This window comes from Dendrobates tinctorius, unplaced genomic scaffold (assembly GCF_039654945.1).
Source record: "Dendrobates tinctorius isolate UK_male_01 unplaced genomic scaffold, ASM3965494v1 ptg000115l, whole genome shotgun sequence".
NCBI lineage: Eukaryota > Metazoa > Chordata > Amphibia > Anura > Dendrobatidae > Dendrobates > Dendrobates tinctorius.
In genome coordinates, this window is record NW_027361783.1 from 14210593 (window position 1) to 14230830 (window position 20238).

Consider the following 20238-nt stretch of genomic DNA (forward strand, 5'->3'; position numbering starts at 1 on the left):
AGTGACTGACAGCTGCTTTTGTAGAAGCGTGCATACAGAGAAAGCTGTCAGTCACTGATAAGATCACCCGCTAGACCCACAATCCATCAGTGACTGACGGCTGTCTCTTTATTCACGCTTCTACAAAAGAAGCTATCAGCCACCGATAGGATCGCCCACTGGACACAGAATCCATCAGCGACTGACAGCTTCTTTTGTATAAGGGTCATACAGAGACAGCTGTCAGTCACTGATAGGACCGCCCACTGGACCTAGAATCCATCAGTGGATGACAGCTTCTTTTGTATAAGCATGCATACAGAGAGAGCTGTCAGTCACTGATAGGACTGTCCACTGGACCTGAAATTCAAGAAAGAGCAAAGGTTTTAAAGGATGAAAACTCAGGTGATACTGAACCTTTTCTCACAAAACTATATATTAATCTGCTCAGCTCCCCCTGCTCTTTAGCATGCTGCCTTCAGATTGCATTTTTGTAATGACAGGTTCCCTTTAAAATATGAGAAAAACATCTACTTTCCCTTTATTGTATGGAAATGAATGTGTTGGAAACAAGAATACTAATCAGCAGTGTCTTCTAGTCACTCAGAATTCCTGGAAATGGGAAAAATTGACTTGCAGAACGTTAACTCTTTATAATCATTTTTATAACAGATATATGCACTAAAAATTTGAGCTTGTAATTCAAGAATTGTTTTCAGTTTGACTTATTGTGATCTTCAAAGTAGACTTGTGAAAGCTCAGCCTGCTGTTTAAGAAAGAAAATCCTTATTGCTGCAGACAATTAAAGGGAAGCTGTGACTGCCCAAACCACGGCAGCATGAAGCACAGCCTAGCTGCTCAATGACAGCCATGGATAGTTTTCTCGAGATATGTGAATACTGAGACTTTTATTGAGTTTTTAGAGCAGAAAGTAAGTGGTAGCGCCATGTTTTTGTAATCAATTTAGTGTGCACATAACCAATCACTTCAGCGTTTCAGAGAAAATGTACCTTGAAAAGTTTGGCAGAGACTGTAGACAGAGATAAGGCTCGTCCAATGGGCTTTCCTCCGCTCCACTCAAGGTGACGGATTGGTCTTTCATGAAGTACACGCAAGGGAGAGACCGGTCAGTCAACTAGAGCGCTGCGGGAAAAACACAGCCAGGGTGGATCCAGACTATATTTGTATTGTGCATGTACCGTTTCTGTAAAATATTTCTAGGTGTTTTATTATTGTGTTCATATTGAACCCCTACCCTTTGATCCATAGGCTGATCGCACATCAGACAGGCAACATTTTACAAGTCTTGATTATGAAGGAAGGCGGAGGATCTGTCCTCATAGACATGTGTATTTGACAAAAAATTAAAAAGCTGAAGACTTATTGTTATGGAATATTATGGCGAAACATACAATAGAAACATTCATGCCCATTAATGCAATAATAATTAGAGGTTGTAAAGTTCAAAGAAAGGATGTTTAGATGTGCGTCTAAGGCTTCGTTCCCACCATGAGCTTTTGCTGCATTTTTGACGCTGCGTTTGTTTGCTGCATCAAAAACGTATCGTCTTACAGTTCCTGCAAAGTGAATGGGATTTATAGAAGCTCATGCACACTATGCTTGTTTTTTACTCGACGTAGACTCGCCTGCCATGCGTCTTTCACATCCCTAGCATGTCAGTTTCTCTTGCGAATACGCTGAGTTTTCTGCTTGTATTGTACCCATAGACTTGTACTAGATACGGAAAATCCACAGGTAAAATCCCACATGCGTTTTTAGTGCTTTTCCTCAGCGGAAACACATCAAAAACGCACGTAATCTGCACCAAAGTATATCAATAAAGTGTCAAACCAGAAAGTATAAAAAACAAAACGGCTTTATAAAAAGCATGGCGCACCAAAAAGAGACAAAAAATGCAGCATCAAAAATGTGATAAAAATGCATGTAAAAAAAAAGCTCAGCAAAATGCAATGAAAAACCGCAAGTAAACTAGTTTTAAGTAGGTGCAGAAATTCTGCAAAATCAAAATAACACCAAAACAACTTCGTGGGAACTTATCCTAACAAAAAATAAACTTGTGTGTTTGACTTAAGAGTGGCACGACATCAGTGCTGAGTGTAGGCAGCTATCGACGTTTACAGAGGTTCTCCTTTTGGGTTTTTTTTGCTATGGAGTGAAGAACTTAATGGCAGGTAGCTACTAACTACCTGTTTTTTGTGCAGAGTGACATTGTCTACCAGATCAGAGTGGTCAAGGACTGATCCTGCCGGCAATCCTCTTGCTTCCTGTAATGTCACATTGACAGAGCATCTCTGCTTTGTTGACGGTGTCAGTGCTGACGTCATACTGGTAGGCAGTGAGGAGCCTACTAACTGCCTGCTCAATCAGTGTGACGCCATGCCGACAGAGTAGAGCAGAGGAGAAAGAAATTCCCTATCAATGTGAGGGTAAAGGAAGCGGAAGAGTTGGTGCCTCAACCTGGAAAGATCATGGCACGGTGGCATATGCAGGTAGTTAGCAACTACGTGCCTGTAACTTTTTAACCCCACAGGAAAAAACCTACAAAGTCCTATTAAATGTGTTTTCACACCATAACAAAGCTTGAGAAAATTATGGTTTCAAGCGTTTAACATCCAGAAAAAGCTTTATTTGGGAATCTAGCCAAATATTTCTTCATTGATTCCTACTCACATAATTGATCTCCGATTTCTTGTGTAATCTCAGTAATGCTTTTCCCCCCAAAACTAATTTCTGCAGACAAGTAACACTGCCTTCATGTTTGTTTTTATATGCTGTGTATCTGCCTCACTTCCACAACCAGTACATCATGGTAAATCCGCGTGTTTGAAGTTCTCGACATTTCCCTGGTTGACATTGACTACGACAGATAAGCATGTGCTCTCTACTAATGAATCGTAAGTAATTTTTTTTCCTGTGAAGTTCATGCTTAACTTGGAATGTGTATTTATTATCAATTGTATAAGGTGTTCACTCTGATAAATCTATTTACAAGGAAAGGTAGAAGATTTTATCATGTCAGCTTTTATATCATCTTATGGCTGCTCCAGATGTCTTATGATACCATTTAGGCTCATGTGGCTTTTTTTAAATGAAAAACATTGGATGAAAGCTTCAGAAGTGTCACCAAACAGGTCCATGGCCATTTGCAACATTTCTGGCATATGGCTGTGCATGGAGACCAAAGCAAAGTTTTGTGCCGCTTATTATTATTATTATTATTATTATTATTATTATTCATATATTAATTGTATGCCTTGTCTCACAACATTTTATCCAACCTGTCAGCATTTAACCACCAACAAAAAGACTAGAGATATTCTACATGTACCAAAATAACTCCTCATCCTGTTTTTTAAGCACTGATTTCCAGAAAATGTATTTTTCATAGAATAACAGTATACGTAAATAATAGATACAAAGGACTACTTCTGCACTTTCGATTACAGCACAATAAAATGTAAAAGCTAGATGATTTCAATTAAACTAATCATAATTATTTTAGCATGTTGCTAATCCCCAGTGTTTGTTATAGCTTTACTTGTTTCATCACTTTTTAATACCTTGAGATGCCATAAAAAACAAAACATTGGATATCAACACCCATGCTGATAGTGCCAAGGTGTTACAATTATATATACTGCCCATAGGTTTATTATGAGCAGACTGGTGACTCGTCATAAGGAAAAAACAAAACTCAAATTTTGAAATCAGAATGGAAACAGATGAGATAAGAAATGCCCACTTTTATGTAACTCAAGCTCTGGAGGCAGATTCTCATGCAAATCGGTGTCCTGCCCATAGTCCTGAATACGTCATTTACATATAGGAAAAATGTGGATTTCTCTGGAATAAAAACATCAGATCGCAGATATCAAGGTATCTTTTATTATTTGGGCTCCTATGATCTACATGCTCATATAGACAGCTTAGGAGGCTTGATCCTACTGACACAGTCCCTTTAATGAATGCTGTGAGATTCTCCATATGTCTTAATTTCTCTAATCCTTGCTCTATACTTCCCTACAGAGGGAACAGACATATGTTTCCATTAGGTAGCAATGGGGCACTGTACCTCTGTTAATGAGGGAGCAGCCTGGCAGAATACTTTTGTATATTGTCAGGAGGTACAAAGACCGTGTAATATCCAGAACTTTGGTTACATTATGTGATGTAGTTCCCCTTGTCAATATGGGCATGCCATACCAATGCTTCTTCTCATGAATGTTGGCCAGTTGGATAGGATTGTAATTCCAGGTGAATCTTGTAGGAGTCATTTCCATGAAAAGTGTATTTTTCAAAAACCTCTCAGAATGGTATAAAATAATACCTTAGCAATTTCTCAACATTTCCTTTCCGAGTCTTCCAATTGTCTCATACCTTCTACTCCTCGTGTGACCACTGCAGTCAATCAACGGTAGCAGCGGTGACAAATATGTCACCTCTAGAAGCAGTGATTTGCTGCAGTGGGCACATGTCTGTACAAACAATGCAGGAAGTATAGGATCAGTCTGTCATGGGAATAATCAGATCCTAACTGGTCAGAAAAGCCCTTTATGTTCAGAGGAAATGGCTAGAAATATGTGGATATTCTTGTCGTCTCCGGTGTGCGGTCATAGTTTTATTGTCAGTGCCGACTGGTGACGTGTTGTGATTCCCAGTATATTCCGGAGCACTGATGAAAGTTGCCGTTTTCCCCTTTAATCAGGAGACAGCTCATGGTTTTCTTGCATTTAACATTCCCAACCTCTGCTTATTATTTCCCAGATAAGGTGCGTGTTGTAGATTTATTGCTGTGGCAGATAAACTGCCGACACAAGAATAAGCTAAGAGATTTCACAATTGGTGCAGACCGCACGCATATATTTCTCAAGTCCCCTGAGCCAAGCAAATGGGCAAAAGCTGTGTAGTTATCAGGCAAGTGATACAAGGTGTAAATACTCGGAATATAGAAGCTTTGTTCCAGTCCGCTGAGAATTTAGTGCCGTTCATAAACCTTTATTCCCAGGCCTGTTTTTGTTTAGCCTTGCTATGTGGTGACATTTGCGTCTGCATCATGTAAAAAAGCAAAGTCAATGGAGGTTTGAAGAGCAGTTTAATTTCTCCTTTCCCCAAGCCACTAACGGCAGCACAATCTACTCGGATGATTGAAAGCTTTGTAGCCGTATAGTGTTTAAATTGCAGATTTGTAAGAGTCCTTGACCGGACTACACGCTGGTGTCTCGAGAAGCTCTTCATAGGGTTTCATTTAACCAGCTTGTTTTTCTAGTTGCATCTAATCGGTAACGGATTCCAATAAACGGGGCAATGCCTCAGTCATTATCATTTGGGAAAAGGGCCTGTTCCACTCAAAAAAGATATCTGCTTGATACAACATCTTCTAGAGTACCGACACAATTGTAAGAGCTTTTTAATAATTGCCCAGCCACTGGATCTGTCATCTGCATTTCAAACTCCATTTCAGTGTTCAAAGGCAACCATACATGAATTATTCTCCGATTGGGATTTTAACAAGTCTAAAAAAAGAAAACAAACAAAAAAAAAAAACCAACCCATAAACCTACTGAGTTTTCTGAGGGCAGCACGGTGGCTCAGTAGTTAGCACGAAGTCTTGCAGCACTGGGGTCTTGTGTTCAAATCCCACCAATCCCTGCAAGGAGTTTGTATGTTCTCCCCGTGTTTGTGTGGGTTTCCTCCAACACTCCAAAGACAAACTTATAGGGAATCTAGATTGTGAGTCCCATTTGGGTTAGTGATGATAATGTCTATAAAGCGCTGTGTAATAAGATATAAGCAAAGCCTAATAAATATACATAAAATGCTTCTTATTCCTTTCCAGAGGCTTTCCAATTCCAATTTGTGCCCACAGAATAATAATTCTTCTTTTAATAATTTTTTTTTTTTTTTGTCCCAGAATTAAAGTATGAATCCGATTCTCGTTGTTTTTCCCTGTTTTGTATCTTGACTACTGGAGGTATTTTTGAGAAATAATAAAAAATGTCTACTTTTCCATATGCGTATTTAGTGTTCTAGCCGCATGCTGTGAAAGTGAAGGTGGGATGATGTGTTTGTAGAAATGTAGGCCAAATAAAATGACTGTAATTTTAGCTATTACTCTTTGTACAGCACTGAATGAAGCGGTGAATGGATCACTAGAACGAGACTGTTACTCCGCCATCCTCTCTTTCCACAGATTTCATAGAGAATTGGCAGACTTCTGACTTTCTAATTTGGGAAATCAGAGACTAAATAAGCTCCGGTTACATGTTTTTGTAATACTTCCATTATTGGTGTTTTTGGAGAAACATTTATCCTTGGTTTCTGTTATTAGATATATTATTAGGTATGTTTTACAAACTGGTTTCTTGAAGTGAAAACATTTAGCAAAACTAGTGCTAAAGAAAAGTGATGCAGTTGCCAAAGAGCAGCTGGAAAATTAGAGCTGAAGACTGTTATATTCAGGTAGTTTTGATTAATCACCCGCACCTACAGAAGAATATGAAAGATCAGGGCTTCCCGCGTTTGTAATCTTTCCTGAAATATAGCTGATCTCGGGATATGGGAGGGCCGTTTAACGTTGCAGACCATCAACTGGATTAATGAAAAAGGTAGAAAAACTGCACGTCCCAAATACCTTGTATAAAAACATCCAAATCTTAATTGAAAAGACAGCATATCGTATTATTGCATACACTCCATAGAACACAACTGACCCATTTCTGGTTTGCAGCCACCAGAATTTCCATGTCTAAAGTCGACTACACGCCAGAAACACATCAGTTGTTTTCTATGGAGTTATATGCATTAATACAATATGCTGTTTTTTCTCCTTCGTCTCACTGGGGGACACAGATACTGTGGGTGTATGCTTCTGCCGCTAGGAGGCTGACACTAAAGGGGGTTTTACACTAAGCGATATCGCCAGCAATATCGCTAAAACGTCACTGGTTTTGTGACGTTATAGCGATATTGCTAGCGATATCGCTATGTGTGATACTTACCAGCGACCGGCTCCCCTGCTGTCCATCGCTGATCGCGCGAGAATGTCCGGCTCCATTTCTCGTCGGGCGCTTCCTGCTGAGACTTCCTGCTGTGACGACGAGCGACGCGTGGACGCGGGCGGGAGGACGCCAGGATCGCTGTGTGTGAAAGCTAAGTATCGTGCGCTGCGTCGCTGCTGAATCGCTGTGAGGTCTTTCTGTATGAAAGCTCACTAGCGATCATTTAGCGATGCACCAGCGATCCTGACCGGGTGGGATCGCTGGTCGGATCGCTGGTGCATCGCTAAATGTAAAAGGGCCTTAAGTGAAAAAAAGAGGTTGGCTTCTCCTCTGCAGTATACACCCTCGCCCCTATTGCGGGCGGAAATCAGTTTTTTGCTTAGTGTCCTATGGAGGCACACACAGTCTGGATCTCTCCAGACTATTTTTTTCTAGTTTACTATGAAGATGAGACGGGGGCGACGGATCCTATTGAAAGGGTCCGATCTCCCCAAACCATCAACGGGCGAGCACGCGTTGAGTATCGTCTCCGCGTATACGGTACTTTCCCGCACCGAGGGACATATCTGGGACTTTTCCCCAGACTTCTATTTTTGTTTGTTATTTTATGAAGATGAGACAGGGGCAACGCATCCTATTGAAAGGATCCGATTTCCCCAAACCATCAACGGGCGAGCATGTGCGAGTATCCCTCCACGTATCCTTTCCCGCGACGTGGGACATTATGCCAGACTTAGCCCTGTCCACCCCTAGGTATTGAAACCATGGGCTTGCACAGAGGCACAAGACTAGTCTGTGCGGCCCCCACTGCTCCACCAACGCTAGACGGCGGTGCTGCAAGGTGGCGGACGGTCCCTCTCCTCACCCCCTGAAGGGGTTAGATGGAGCTAGAGTGCCTGCACGTCCTATTTTTTATCAAAGACCCCCTCACATACCTGCGCTCAGGCTGAAGAGGATCAGTGAGGAGAGGGTCGGGGAGGGCTCCTGCGAAGATTTCGGGCTGGAGCCCACAGCCGCAGCACGCCTCGCGGCGTCCACTTTTGGTACTGCGCCCCCCCACCCCGGTCGGGCAGGGGAAAAATTGAGGCCGGAGCTAGGCCGCGGCCGGAAGTTCCGCCCTCGGGGCCGCGTGTCACTTCCGGCAGCCCGTCCCGCACTCGGCGGCGGTAAAAATCAAGGCCCCGGCTTCGGAGCACGAGCTAGGCCGCAAAGTGGGAGTACCGCCCCTAGAGTGATTTTACAGGCTGGTGCGCGCCACAGATGTCAGCGCGCGATTTAAAGGAAGCATCCAGGTCGGGGGTGCAGGACTAGGGTAATTGCTGCCCGAGTGGCCACGCTATAGGGAAAAACGAGGGGCTACCTCTTCCCCATATCCCCAGCAGCGGACAGCATGTCCGGAAAAAAGCAAAGACGCACACGTTCTTTTACGCGGCATGCATCTCTTGTCGGGCTGCGTTTCCACGGGCGCAGAGCAAGCATTTATGCGAAACCTGCGAATCCAAACGCGCCCAGGAGCCCTCCCCTGCGACCGCGACCAATGTGTCAAATCCCCCGGAGTGGGCCCGATCACTGTCACAGCACATGGCGTCGCTTGCAAGAGCAATAGAGTCCCTTCAAGGCCCAGATAGCGGCAGGGACAGTGTCTCGCCGTCTTTAGAGGGAACCTCCACCTCACAGGAGCCTCCGGCCTGCAGGGGCCGCCCTCACTCCAGGCAGACCCGGGGGAAACGAATCCACACGGTGTCTCCCAGTCCATCCGGTGCCTTCGGCATCCGTAAGATCTGCTTCTCGCTCCCCGTCACCAGTGATTGATAGCGAGCAGACCTCAGATTGCGACTCAGACGAGCCCATTGACCTGGGCACTCCAGAGTCACGTGAAACAGTGGACAGCCTCATAGAAGCCATCAATCAGACCCTGGGGATTGAGGATGATACCGCAGCGGCTACGGGGCATAAAGTGGCATGTAAACGAGTGAAGCGGCCGCACAGTATTTTTTCCTCTCACCCTGAGTTTGAGGACATAGTGCAGCGGCACAGAGAACGTCCAAAACGGCATTTTTCTCGGGTTAGAGGGCACTCGAAACGCGTTATCCGTTTGCTCCGGACCTCCGTAAACAATGGATGGAATCCCCGATAGTGGATCCTCCGGTTTCACGCCTGGCCACTAAGACCCTGTTATCTGTCCCTAGGGTTTCCTCGATTAAAGATCCCACGGACTGCCTTATTGAGAGCCTAGCTCGTTCAGTATATGAGGCGTCAGGGTCTGCACTCGCTCCCTCGTTCGCAGCAACTTGGGTAGCCAAGGCTATGATATCATAGTCAGAAACATTAAACAAGGTCGCGTAGGAGCAGGATCTACCTGCAGAGATCTCGGAGGTCACATGTCCGATGACGATAGCCGGAGTTTATGTATTGAATACATCTTTGGATGCGGCCAATTGTTCAGCACTTGCTGACCGCTAATGCAATCTCTAGCTGAAGAGCCATATGGTTGAGGACATGGCGGGCCGATTCTACTTCCAAGAAGTCCTTGACTTCCCTGCCTTATCAGTGCGGCCGCCTATCTTTGGATCAACTTATCTCCGACTCCACAGGAGGAAAGAGCGGGTTTCTCCCTCAACAGAAGGTTAAATCGTTTTTTCGTCACCCGGTTCAGGCACGTTTTCGGGCATTTCGCAGTGCCACCGGCCATTCTAGGCCGGGCGTGACGGCATTGGTCAGGTGGCGGCTGCTAAGCAGCCTGAGCCTGGTCCGGGACCAGAATAGGAGACCGGTCCGGGGTCATGCGTTAAAAGACTCTGGAGCGGCCTGAGGTGGCGGAATTGGGCCCCATAGTCCACCCGATCAGGATAGGGAGCGGCAGGTCATATAGAGCCAACCCATTGGGGAGAATGCGTGCTCAACAGGCCAGATCGAGGGGACCCAGATCCTAAGGATCATCGGCCAAATGACTCGAGGTCTTTACCAGACGACACCAGCAAGGTGGGCGGCCGCCTACTCTGTTTTCACCTCGTCTGGGCCAACATCGCTCACGACGCATGGGTAAAAGAATTGGTGTCCTCAGGTTACAAAATAGAATTTGTCAGATACTCTCCAAGATGGTTTTTTCTTTCCTGGCTTCCCAGGGTGGATACCCAGGTAAGGGCTCTATTGGGAGCCATCAAGTCGCTCCTGCACAACGGAGTCATTGTTCCAGTACCGGAACACGGAAGTGCTCGGGGTTTTATTCCAACCTTTTTGCGGTTCCCAAAAACGACGGGTCTGTCAGGCCTGTTTTTTGGACCTAAAGCTTCTGAACAAATTCATCAGGATCAGACATTGCTGGATGGAGTCTCAGTTCAGTCATAGCAGTCATGGAGCAGTGAGAGTATTTGGCCTCAATTGACAGCCAGGACGCATTTCTGCATATTCCCATTTTTTCCTCCCCATCAGAGGTGGCTACGGGGGGGCCGGCGATTCCTTCGCCATCAGCGTTCAGCATTTTCAGTTCGTAGCGCTACCCTTCGGGCTAGCCACGGTTCCCAGAGTGTTCACCAAAGTTATGGCAATTGTCAGGGCCACACTACATTCTTGAGGCATAGTCGTCTTGCCTTATCTGGACGACCTCTTGGTCAAGGGCCCGTCAATACGGGCATGTGAGGAAGGTGTCAACATCACGCTAGATACTCTTGCCGCTTAGATGGTTGGTCAATGCAAAGAAATCATCCCTTGTGCCAGCTCAGAGGATCTCCTTCCTAGGAATGATCTTCGACGCTTGCTGAAGGTTGATAATTCTCCCTCAGGAAAGGGCGCTAGTCTCCGGCAGGGAGTCCGGACACTACGCCAACCAGTCCCTCATACCATCTGATCCACGATAAGGATCCTAGGGAAAATGGTGGCAGCAATCGAAGCGATACCTTTCGTCCAGTTCGATCTTCATCCCCTGCAGCACGCCTCATGTCAGCCTGGGACAAGAATCCTTTCACGCTCGATCGGCGGTGCCAACTGTCCTCTCAAGTCCGGCAGTCGCTCGGATGGTGGATAACCAGTTCCTCTCTGGCCTAGGGGAAACCTTTCCCCCCATGTCATGGGTTGATAATGACAATCGACGTCAGTCTCCTCGGTTGGGGAGCGGTCTTTCGCCACCACACAACCCAGAAACGGTAGTCGCCACAGGAGGCACGCCTCCCGATCAACTTATTGGGGATACGAGCAATTCGGCTGGCTCTGCAGAAGTTTCATCACTTTCTAGCAGGCCGCCCCGTCCGGATTCCATCGGACATCGCCACGGCGGTGGTTTACATAATTTGTCAGGGGGGCACCCGCAGCAAAATAACCATGCGCGAGGTGGAGCACGTTCTTCAGTGGGCCGAAACAAACCACTCGGTGATTTCGGCTGTCCACATGCCGGGCGTGGAAAATTGGGCGGCAGACTTCCTCAGCCGGCAGGGTCTTGCATCCGGAGAGTGGTCTCTACATCCCGAAGTTCTTCAACAGATTTGTCAACTGTGGGGAGCTCCGGATGTGGACCTGATGGCTTCCAGAGTGAATGCCAAGGTGCCCACATATGTCGCTCGGGCCATGGACCCGCAGGCATTTGCGGTGGACGCGTTGGTTCTGCCATGGAACCAGTTTCGCCTCCCATATCTATTTCCCCCTCTGCCACTACTCCCGAGAGTCAGCAAAGGGATCAAGACGGAAGGGGGGCCGGCGATAATGCTGGCCCCAGACTGGCCCCCGTCGAGCGTGGTACGCAGATCTAAGGCAGCTGCTCGCCGATGTTCCTGGGCGCCTGCTAGAGCGCCCAGATCTACCGTATCAAGGGCTAATTTGCCACCCGAACTCGGGGACCCTGTGTTTGACGGCAGGGCCGTTGAATCTTGGATTCTAACCCAGGCAGGGTTCGGGAGCAAGGTGGTCGCTACAACGATGAGCGCCCGGAGGCCTGCTTCAGCATGAATTTACCACCACACCTGGAAGGTGTTCTTTGCTTGATGTCGAGGCCACGGTATTTCTCCGCTAAGATTCTCGATCTCCAGCATCTTGGTTTTTCTCCGGTCGGGCTCAGAGAGCCCAGATAGCTCAGTCGGTAGAGCATTAGACTCGGGCTTTGCCCCAGGTTTCCGCAGGAGACAAATGTTGGCCTTATCCGTCCTGTTCCAGTGCAGGGTTGCTACCAATTTGCAGGTGAAAACTTTTCATCCAGGGAATGTCCCACTTGATACCTCCCTAGATTGCGCCGATGGACGCCTGGGTTCTTAACATGGTCCTAAGTGTTCTGCAGGTAGCTCCATTGGAACCGCTTCAGGATATCTGCTTTGAGGTACCTTTCCTGGAAAGTTGTTCCCCTAGTGGCCATCACTTCCATCAGGCGGGTTTCAGATCTGGCGTCTCTATCCTGCCGAGCTCCGTTCCTCACTTTCCATAGGGTGGTCCTCAGACCAGCCCCTCCTTTTCTGCCGAAGGTCGTGTCCTCTTTTTCACATCAATGAAGATGTTGTTTTGCCTTCATTTTGTCCAAGCACCGTGTGGAAGAAGGCTCTTCACACGTTAGACCTGGTAAGAGCCCTCCGGAGGTACGTGTCGCGGACGGCACCTTTTCCTCAGACGGACACGCTGTTCGTGCTCCCTGAAGAACGCAGGAAGGGACTTGCTGCCTCAAAGTCGACCATAGCCAGATGGATTCGTTTTACTATTCAGGAGTCCTACTGCATTAGAGGCACGCCGATTCCAGCAGGGATCAGAGCGCACTCTACCCAGGCGGTGGGCGCCTCTTGGGCGCTTCGGCATCAGGCTTCGACGGAACAGGTTTGCAAGGCAGCAACCTAGTCCAGCCTGCACACATTTGCCAAACATAATATCCATGCTCAGGCCTCGGCGGATGCAAGCCTGGGTAGAAGGATTCTCCAAGCAACGGTGGCGCACCTTTAAACAGGAGGTGCATGTAGCTTGGATCGGTGAGTCAATCTCCCACCCAGGGACTGCTTTAGGATGTCCCACAGTATCTGTGTCCCCCAATGAGAGGAAGGAGAAACATGGATTTTTGTGAGTACTCACCGTAAAATCCTTTTCTCCGAGACGCTCATTGGGGGACACAGCACCCACCCTATTTGCCAGTTGGCTCTTGTTTTGTTTAAATGAATGTGTTTACCTATTTTGATATAAGGGTGGTATTTTCCTTTGGACATGTACCTGTATTAAGGCTGATTTGTTGTCCTCCTACTGCTTTGGCACCAAACTGATTTCCGCCCGCAATAGGGGCGAGGGTGTATACTGCGGAGGAGGAGCTAACCTCTTTTTTTTCACTTAGTGTCAGCCTCCTAGCGGCAGAAGCATACACCCACAGTATCTGTGTCCCCCAATGAGCGTCTCGGAGAAAACGATTTTACGGTGAGTACTCACAAAAATCCATGTTTTTTTTTTTTTTTTATATCAAAGATGGAATAAAATTTAATGATGACCTTCATTTATCATCCACACTGTTTAGAAAAATAGGTCTTACCTGTCAACAGAAGAGAGGACTAGATTCGAATCGATCAAGAGGACAGTGGTCCCTTCTATGAATGGATGGTTGGTGCACGTGCGATCACTGCTCCTTTCACTAAGTGTGATGGGCGCAGTAGAGCACGTGACCACCACATTCTTACAACTTCATTCTCATGGGACACCCATTCTCATGATGTAACGGAGGATACATTTTTACCACGGTAAAACAAGTACTGAAGCTTGATAATTAATCACTGCACACCATGCACATTCTCTTATTTCTTGTAGCTCCCTGAGAAGCAAAGACCATGGTTTAATCTGGAGAAGTTGTCACCTACTTCAAGATGTTGTGATGGAGGATTTTCCATCTGAAATCTTTCTCCAAAGGCCAAAAATTGTGAAGGTTAGCCAAAAACTTGCAATACTTATGGTGTTTTAACTTACATTATTATTTGATGAGTAACCCGACTACATTAGCAAAGCAGCTGCTCCAATGCACAAAAACTGAAAATCTATCAACTTTGTAATAAGTCCTAATGAGTTTTAAAAATAACAGACGATAAACTGATTATAGTCTCATCCTGTGATCAAATTGCCATCCGCCTGTCCCCTACTTTTCACTATTTATGCATTTTTTGGATAGGCAAGGACTGGATCTTGTGAATATTTGGTGCATTCAGAATAAGGGACAATTCACATGGTCAAGATTTTATGGAAGTTTTGAGGATACAGAGCTAGAATCCACTGTACATGACAATGGACTTTCTGTAACACTATTCACATACTATGGAAAATTGCTGCACGGATTTTTGTTTCAAGGATGTACTGTAGTGATGAGCAATTATAGTTGTTACTCGGGTTTCCCAGAGCATGCTCGGGTGGTCTCTGAGTATTTGGAAGTGCTCGAACATTTAGTTTCTGTCTCTGCAGCTGAATGATTTGCGGCTACTTGACAGCCTGAATACATGTGAGGGTTGCCTGTTAGGTAATGCCCACATGTATTCAGGCTGTCAAGTAGCCGCAAATCATGCAGCTACGGCGACAAACTAAATTTCCAAGCACTTCCAAATACTCAGCGATCACCTGAGCAACGAGCATGCTCGCTGTACTGTCCACTCTACAGCAAAAGTGCTAATGCTTTATTGGGAAAGCCTTAGGGGACGACACACCATAGTGTTTCCAAGTCAGTTTTCTACTTTAAAGCACTTTTTGAAAAGTCGCAAAAATGCTATGATTTTTGGCGTTATGCACCAGTCCTGGAGAGCTCGCCAAAATGGGTGGAGCTGGGAAGGTTAGTAGCGGGCTAATTCTTTACCAGTAGAGCCGTAACTTCAGAAATCTTATGCAGTCCCTGAGTGGAGTAAAATTTCTGGCACTCCGTCATACGCCACTTGTAAGATTCGCCTGAATCATTGTCCTGTGTGCCTCTTAATGAATCGGGCTCCTCTTGTGCCACCACACCCCGTATTTGACTAGTACGTACAATGCCAGTCTTAATAAGTGGGGGCCATAGGCCACAGTGATGCTAATAGATGAATAATTTAGCAAGAGGTTATCTTCATCGACAATACTTAACTTGGTGTTTCAATCCTCCAGGGTCTTTAACATGAACGTGGCTGGATAGAGATGAAGTTGGATGTGGTATGGTGCTATAGGCGCCATCTCGGAAGAAAAGGTGGTATGTGTTGGCTGACACCCAGGCACCGTGAGTGCCAACACGTACTGTCTTTTTGTGACACTAAGCGCTTGCAGCACCATACCACATTGTCGTGAAACATGATCCGGAAAGGTAAAAACTTCAAGCCAGTGGTCGCAAGGATAATAATCTCTTGCTGAAGAATTCATTTATGAGCATCACTGTGAATCGGTTCACAACAAAATGTTACCACTTGGGCAACGGACTGTAGAAAGCGTAGTGAATCCTTGGAACAGATACCCGAGGGTCCCTGCCCCCTGCCTTACTTTTACCTCCTAAAACTTCTGTGCACTATTTCTACCAGTCAGATTTTTGCTTACACAGAATATAAAAACAACGAGGATAAGTTACATACTGTCTTCCTGTGAATTCTGCTGTGAAATGCATGAAAGGTAATCTGATTTCTGCCATGGATCTGCAGATTACACCTCTGGAGAGTCGCACAAGGATTAGGCCCAATGAAAGGAATCTGTCAGGAAGATTTTACCTCTGAAACTAGTGGAATGACTGTATAGATCTTAATACAGCAATAAATCTAGTGTGGTAGTGCTGAGAAATTGAGCTTTCAAGCCTCATGCAGATTAGCCTGGAAGTGCTTTAGGGGCCTGTCTATGTGCTCTGAATGTACTTCAAAGCTTGGCTTCTCAGCTCCACCACATCAGATTACTATAAGGGGGGAATCCTTTTTATTGTGGATTCAAATATAAAGTCGTCCTGATACGTTCCCTTTAAAAGGAACCTGTTGCCATAAAAGCACAATCCAGTTTGAAGACCTCATGACATGGAGCAGGAGGAGCTGAGCAGATTTGATTTAAATAGTTTTGTGAGAAATGATTCTGTATAACCTGTGTTTTCATCATTTAAACCTTTGCTCTTGATGGGGAGAGGGTTAAATTAACCCTTCACGGTTGATCCAGTGATTTCCGAATTATTTCACAGAGTATTACTAGCAATTCAAATAACCACACGGAGACGGGGTTCTCTGTACGTTACGATCCAAAGAGATCGCTAAACCCATTTATTTTAGTCACTACTTTTATAATATTTTGCTTAATTATGCAAAGTTCTCAACTACCAATAGCATCATTTCACTTTATAAGCCAATAATATTGCAAGAAAACCAGAAACTGCATATATGTCCGTATTTTCATAGCATAGAAAGTAGTATAATGGCATATTCTTTAGAGTAATATACCCCCGGGTCCCTGATCTTGCACCTGATGAAGAACAGTCTGGTTTCATGACAGCCTGAACTTTTCATCCAAATTACAAAAAATTTATCTTACAGCAACAAAAATGGAGAAACGAAACCTTCAGAGAATGGAGAAAATGAAACTTCAGCTTTGATTATACTTTTAACCCTTCACACTTTCTGAGATTTTTGGGCCATTGGCCGGACCTATCCATGCCCAGTGGGTGTCCCTGTCAGTGACTGACTGCTTTCTATGTATAAGAGTGCTTACAGAGATAGCTGTCAGTCACAAATAAAACCACCCGCTGGAAGCTGACAGGGCCCGCCCGCTGGAAGCTGACAGGGCCCGCCCGCTGGACTGGAAATTCCCAAATAATGAGAATTAAATGAATAACTCTTTGCTTATGCTGAATATTTTATCAGAACTATATATGAGGGGCTCAGCTCCCCCTGCTCTATAACATGCGCTGCCTGCAGATTATACTGCATTTTTATGGTGACTGGTTCCTTTAAATGGAGCTAATCCTTGTGTTGAGCTCCAGTGCTGTAATCTACAGGTCTATGGAAGAAGTCAGTTTCCGCCTCAGATTTCTGCTGCAGATCCTGTAATACTGTAATTGCAGGCCCAAATTGCATTACATAGAATCAGCACATGTGAATGTTTGTACAAGGCTGCAGGAAGCTTCAGCTGTGTATGAAACATTGCATCTTATGGCTATCTTTATCTGTAATCATGTTATGAATTATTGCTCTTTTATAGCTTGTGTTACAGCATTACATGCATTATACCCGTGTGTTTTAGCTTTTATGTCCTGTTGTATGTGACATTTTGCTGATTAGTTGGTGGTATAGGAGATAAACGATATACTAATCCCGTCTCTGTATTGTCTCTGCAGAGTCTGTTGTCTTTGCTGAACCTGGCCTTTGAAAATGACGGCCAACAACATTTGGCGTTTCAGTCGGCTTCCTGTTTGCATCGCTTGTGTACATTGCTTAAAAGCCGACTGAACTTTCATAGGGATCCCGGCTTCTTGAGCACTAAACAAGGTAAACCTAATCCGCAGGCCCCCAGACCAGAACCCGACTCTCCTTCTAACTGGCACCATCACAAGCTCCTGTTCTTCTAATTTATTTTTCTCCTTTGTCTCATTGGGGGACACAAGTACTGTGGGGACACAGGTATTATGGGTGTATGCTACTGCTGCCTGGAGGCTGACACTAAGTGAAAAAAAGAGGTTAGCTCCTCCTCCGCCATATACACCCTCGCCCCGATTGCGGGCGGAAACCAGTTTTTCGTTTAGTGTCTGTTGGAGGCACACGTCGGTCTGTCTCAAGACTGATTTTTTTTTTTTCTTTCCCCTTCCCCATGAAGATAAGACAGGGGCGACAGACCCTTTTGAAAGGGTCCGATCTCCCCAAACCAACAACGGGCGAGCACGTGCGAGTGTCCCTACACGTATCCTCTCCCGCAACGGGGATTTTTTTCCCGGATGTTCCATTTTTTCACAATGAATACGAGATAGGGGCGACGGACCCTATTGAAAGAGTCCGATCTCCCCAAACCAACAACGGGCGAGCACATGTGAGTGTCCCTCCACGTATCCTCTCCCGCACCGTGGGACATGATGCCGGACTTAGTCCTGTCCACCCCAGGGTATTGAAACCCTGGGCTGCACAGAGGCACAGGCGTAGTCCGCGCGGCCTCGCTGCCCCACCAATGCTAAGGACTGCGGGGGGAGGTGGCGGACGGTCCCTCTCCTCACCCCTGCAGAGGGTTAGATGGAGCTAGGGTGCCTGCACCATCCTGATTGTTTAGGGCCCCCCTCCCCTCTACCTGAGGAATGATGGCCAGGGAGGGCTCCTGCGGCGTCCAGGGATCCGGTCCCGGAGCGTTTCTGGAGGTCCGGGGCGGATGGAGGAATAAATCGAGGCTGCGGCTTCAGCCAGCGCTAGGCCGCGACCGGAAGTCCCCGCCCCCGGCATCATGTCACGGATACGCTGCATGCATCTCCTGTCAGTCGGCTTTTCCGCGGGCGCAGACCAAACGGGTATGCGAAGCCTGCGAGTCCGAACGCGCTCAGGAGTCCTCCCCTGCGACCGAGCCCAGTGTAACAGGTCCCCCGGAATGGGCGTTATCACTGTCACAATCTAAGGCGTCACTTACGAGAGCAATCGAGTCCCTTCGAGCCCCAGATAGGGGCAGGGACAGTGGCTCCCCTGTCTTAGAGGGGTTCTCTACCTCACACGAGCCTCCGGCCTGCAGGGGCTGCTCTCACTCCAGGCATACCCAGGGGAAAAGAACCCACGCGGCGTCTCCCGGTGCCTCGGCATCCGTGAGCTCTGCTTCTGGCTCCCCGTCACCAGCAGTCAATAGCGAACAAGGCTCGGACTACGACTCGGATATGCCCCTTGACCTAGATACGCCAGGTGGTCAGGAAACGGTTGACAGTCTCATAGAAGCCGTCAACCAGACTCTGGGGATTGAGGATGACTCCACTCTGACTGCGGGCCGTAAGGTGTCATTTAAGCGTGTCAAGCGTCCCCATAGAGTATTTTGCACTCACCCTGAATTTGAGGACAAAGTGGACGGAATCCCCAACTGTGGAGCCACCAGTGTCGCGCTTGGCTACAAGAACTTTACTATCTATCTGTGCCTAGTGGTTCTTCTATTAAGGATCCCACTGATCGTCTCATAGAGAACTTGGCTCGCTCAATGTTTGAGGCATCAGGATCAGAGTTTTCTCCCTCGTTTGCAGCAACGTGGATAGCCAATGCCATGATTTCTTGGTCAGAAACTTTGAATAGAGCCTTGCAGTACCTAGGCCTACCAGCGGAAGTGTCAGAAATCCCAAATCAGATAGCCATGGCGGCGGACTACTTGATTAATGCATCTTTAGATGCGGCCAACTGCTCGGCACTTGCAGCCGCAAATGCAATCTCCATTAGGAGAGCGCTATGGTTAAGGACATGGCTGGCTGATTCAGCCTCAAAAAAGTTCTTGACAGCGCTACCTTACAAGTGTGGCCACCTGTTCGGAGAGAGGCTAGATCAGCTCATCTCCGACTCCACAGGAGGCAAGAGCGGCTTTCTTCCTCAGCAAAAGGCCAAGCTGCCGTTTCGTCACCAGTTGCAGGAGCGATTTCGGACCTTTCGTAACCCCGGGTGGACGACAGCGGCTAACTCCGCCGCATCACTGTCCCAATCACAATAGGGACCGACAGGTCTCATATAGAGCCAACCCATTGGGGAGGATGCGTGCTAACCAGTCTAGGTCAAGGGGGGGTCCAGGTCCCAAAGATCTTCAGCCAAATGACTCGGGGCATTTGTCAGGTGGCACCAGCGGGGTAGGCGGCTGCCTACTCCGGTTTCACCACGCCTGGCTCAATTTCACGCACGACGCATGGGTGAGAGAGCTGGTGTCCACAGGGTACAAGATAGAATTTGTCAGGTACCCCCAAGAAGATTTTTTTCTTTCCCGGCTTCCCAAAGTGGATACCCAGGCAAGGGCTCTACTAGAAGCCATCGATTCGCTCTCTCACAACGGAGTTATCATTCCTGTACCGGAAAACGAAAAGGCGCAGGGCTTCTATTCCAACCTGTTTGCAGTTCCCAAAAAGGACGGGACGTTCAGGCCCGTTTTGGATCTAAAGTTCCTGAACAGATTTATCAGGATCAGACATTTCCGGATGGAATCTCTCCGTTCAGTCATAGCGGCAATGAGGCAGGGAGAATATTTGGCCTCTATCGATATCCAGGACGCGTATCTACATATTCCCACTTTCCCTCCGCATCAAAGGTTTCTACGCTTCGTCATCAACGGTCTACATTTTCAGTTTGCAGCGCTGCCCTTCGGACTAGCCACGGCCCCAAGAGTGTTCACAAAGGTC

The 20238-nt window shown here is 46.7% G+C and overlaps 1 protein-coding gene across 3 annotated transcripts in view; it reads left to right on the forward strand.

Annotated features, from left to right (window-relative positions):
• Positions 1-20238, forward strand: part of RTTN (rotatin) — a 328322-nt gene that overhangs the window by 50461 nt on the left and 257623 nt on the right. For all 3 annotated transcript variants that reach the window (XR_012234901.1, XM_073590015.1, XM_073590014.1), the window contains exons 6-8: positions 2801-2894; positions 13752-13866; positions 17248-17398. Coding sequence is in view for 2 of the 3 variants with exons in the window: in XM_073590015.1 (XP_073446116.1) it covers positions 2801-2894; positions 13752-13866; positions 17248-17398 (360 nt within the window). In the remaining variant the exon portion in view is untranslated. The remainder of the gene's footprint in view (positions 1-2800; positions 2895-13751; positions 13867-17247; positions 17399-20238) is intronic.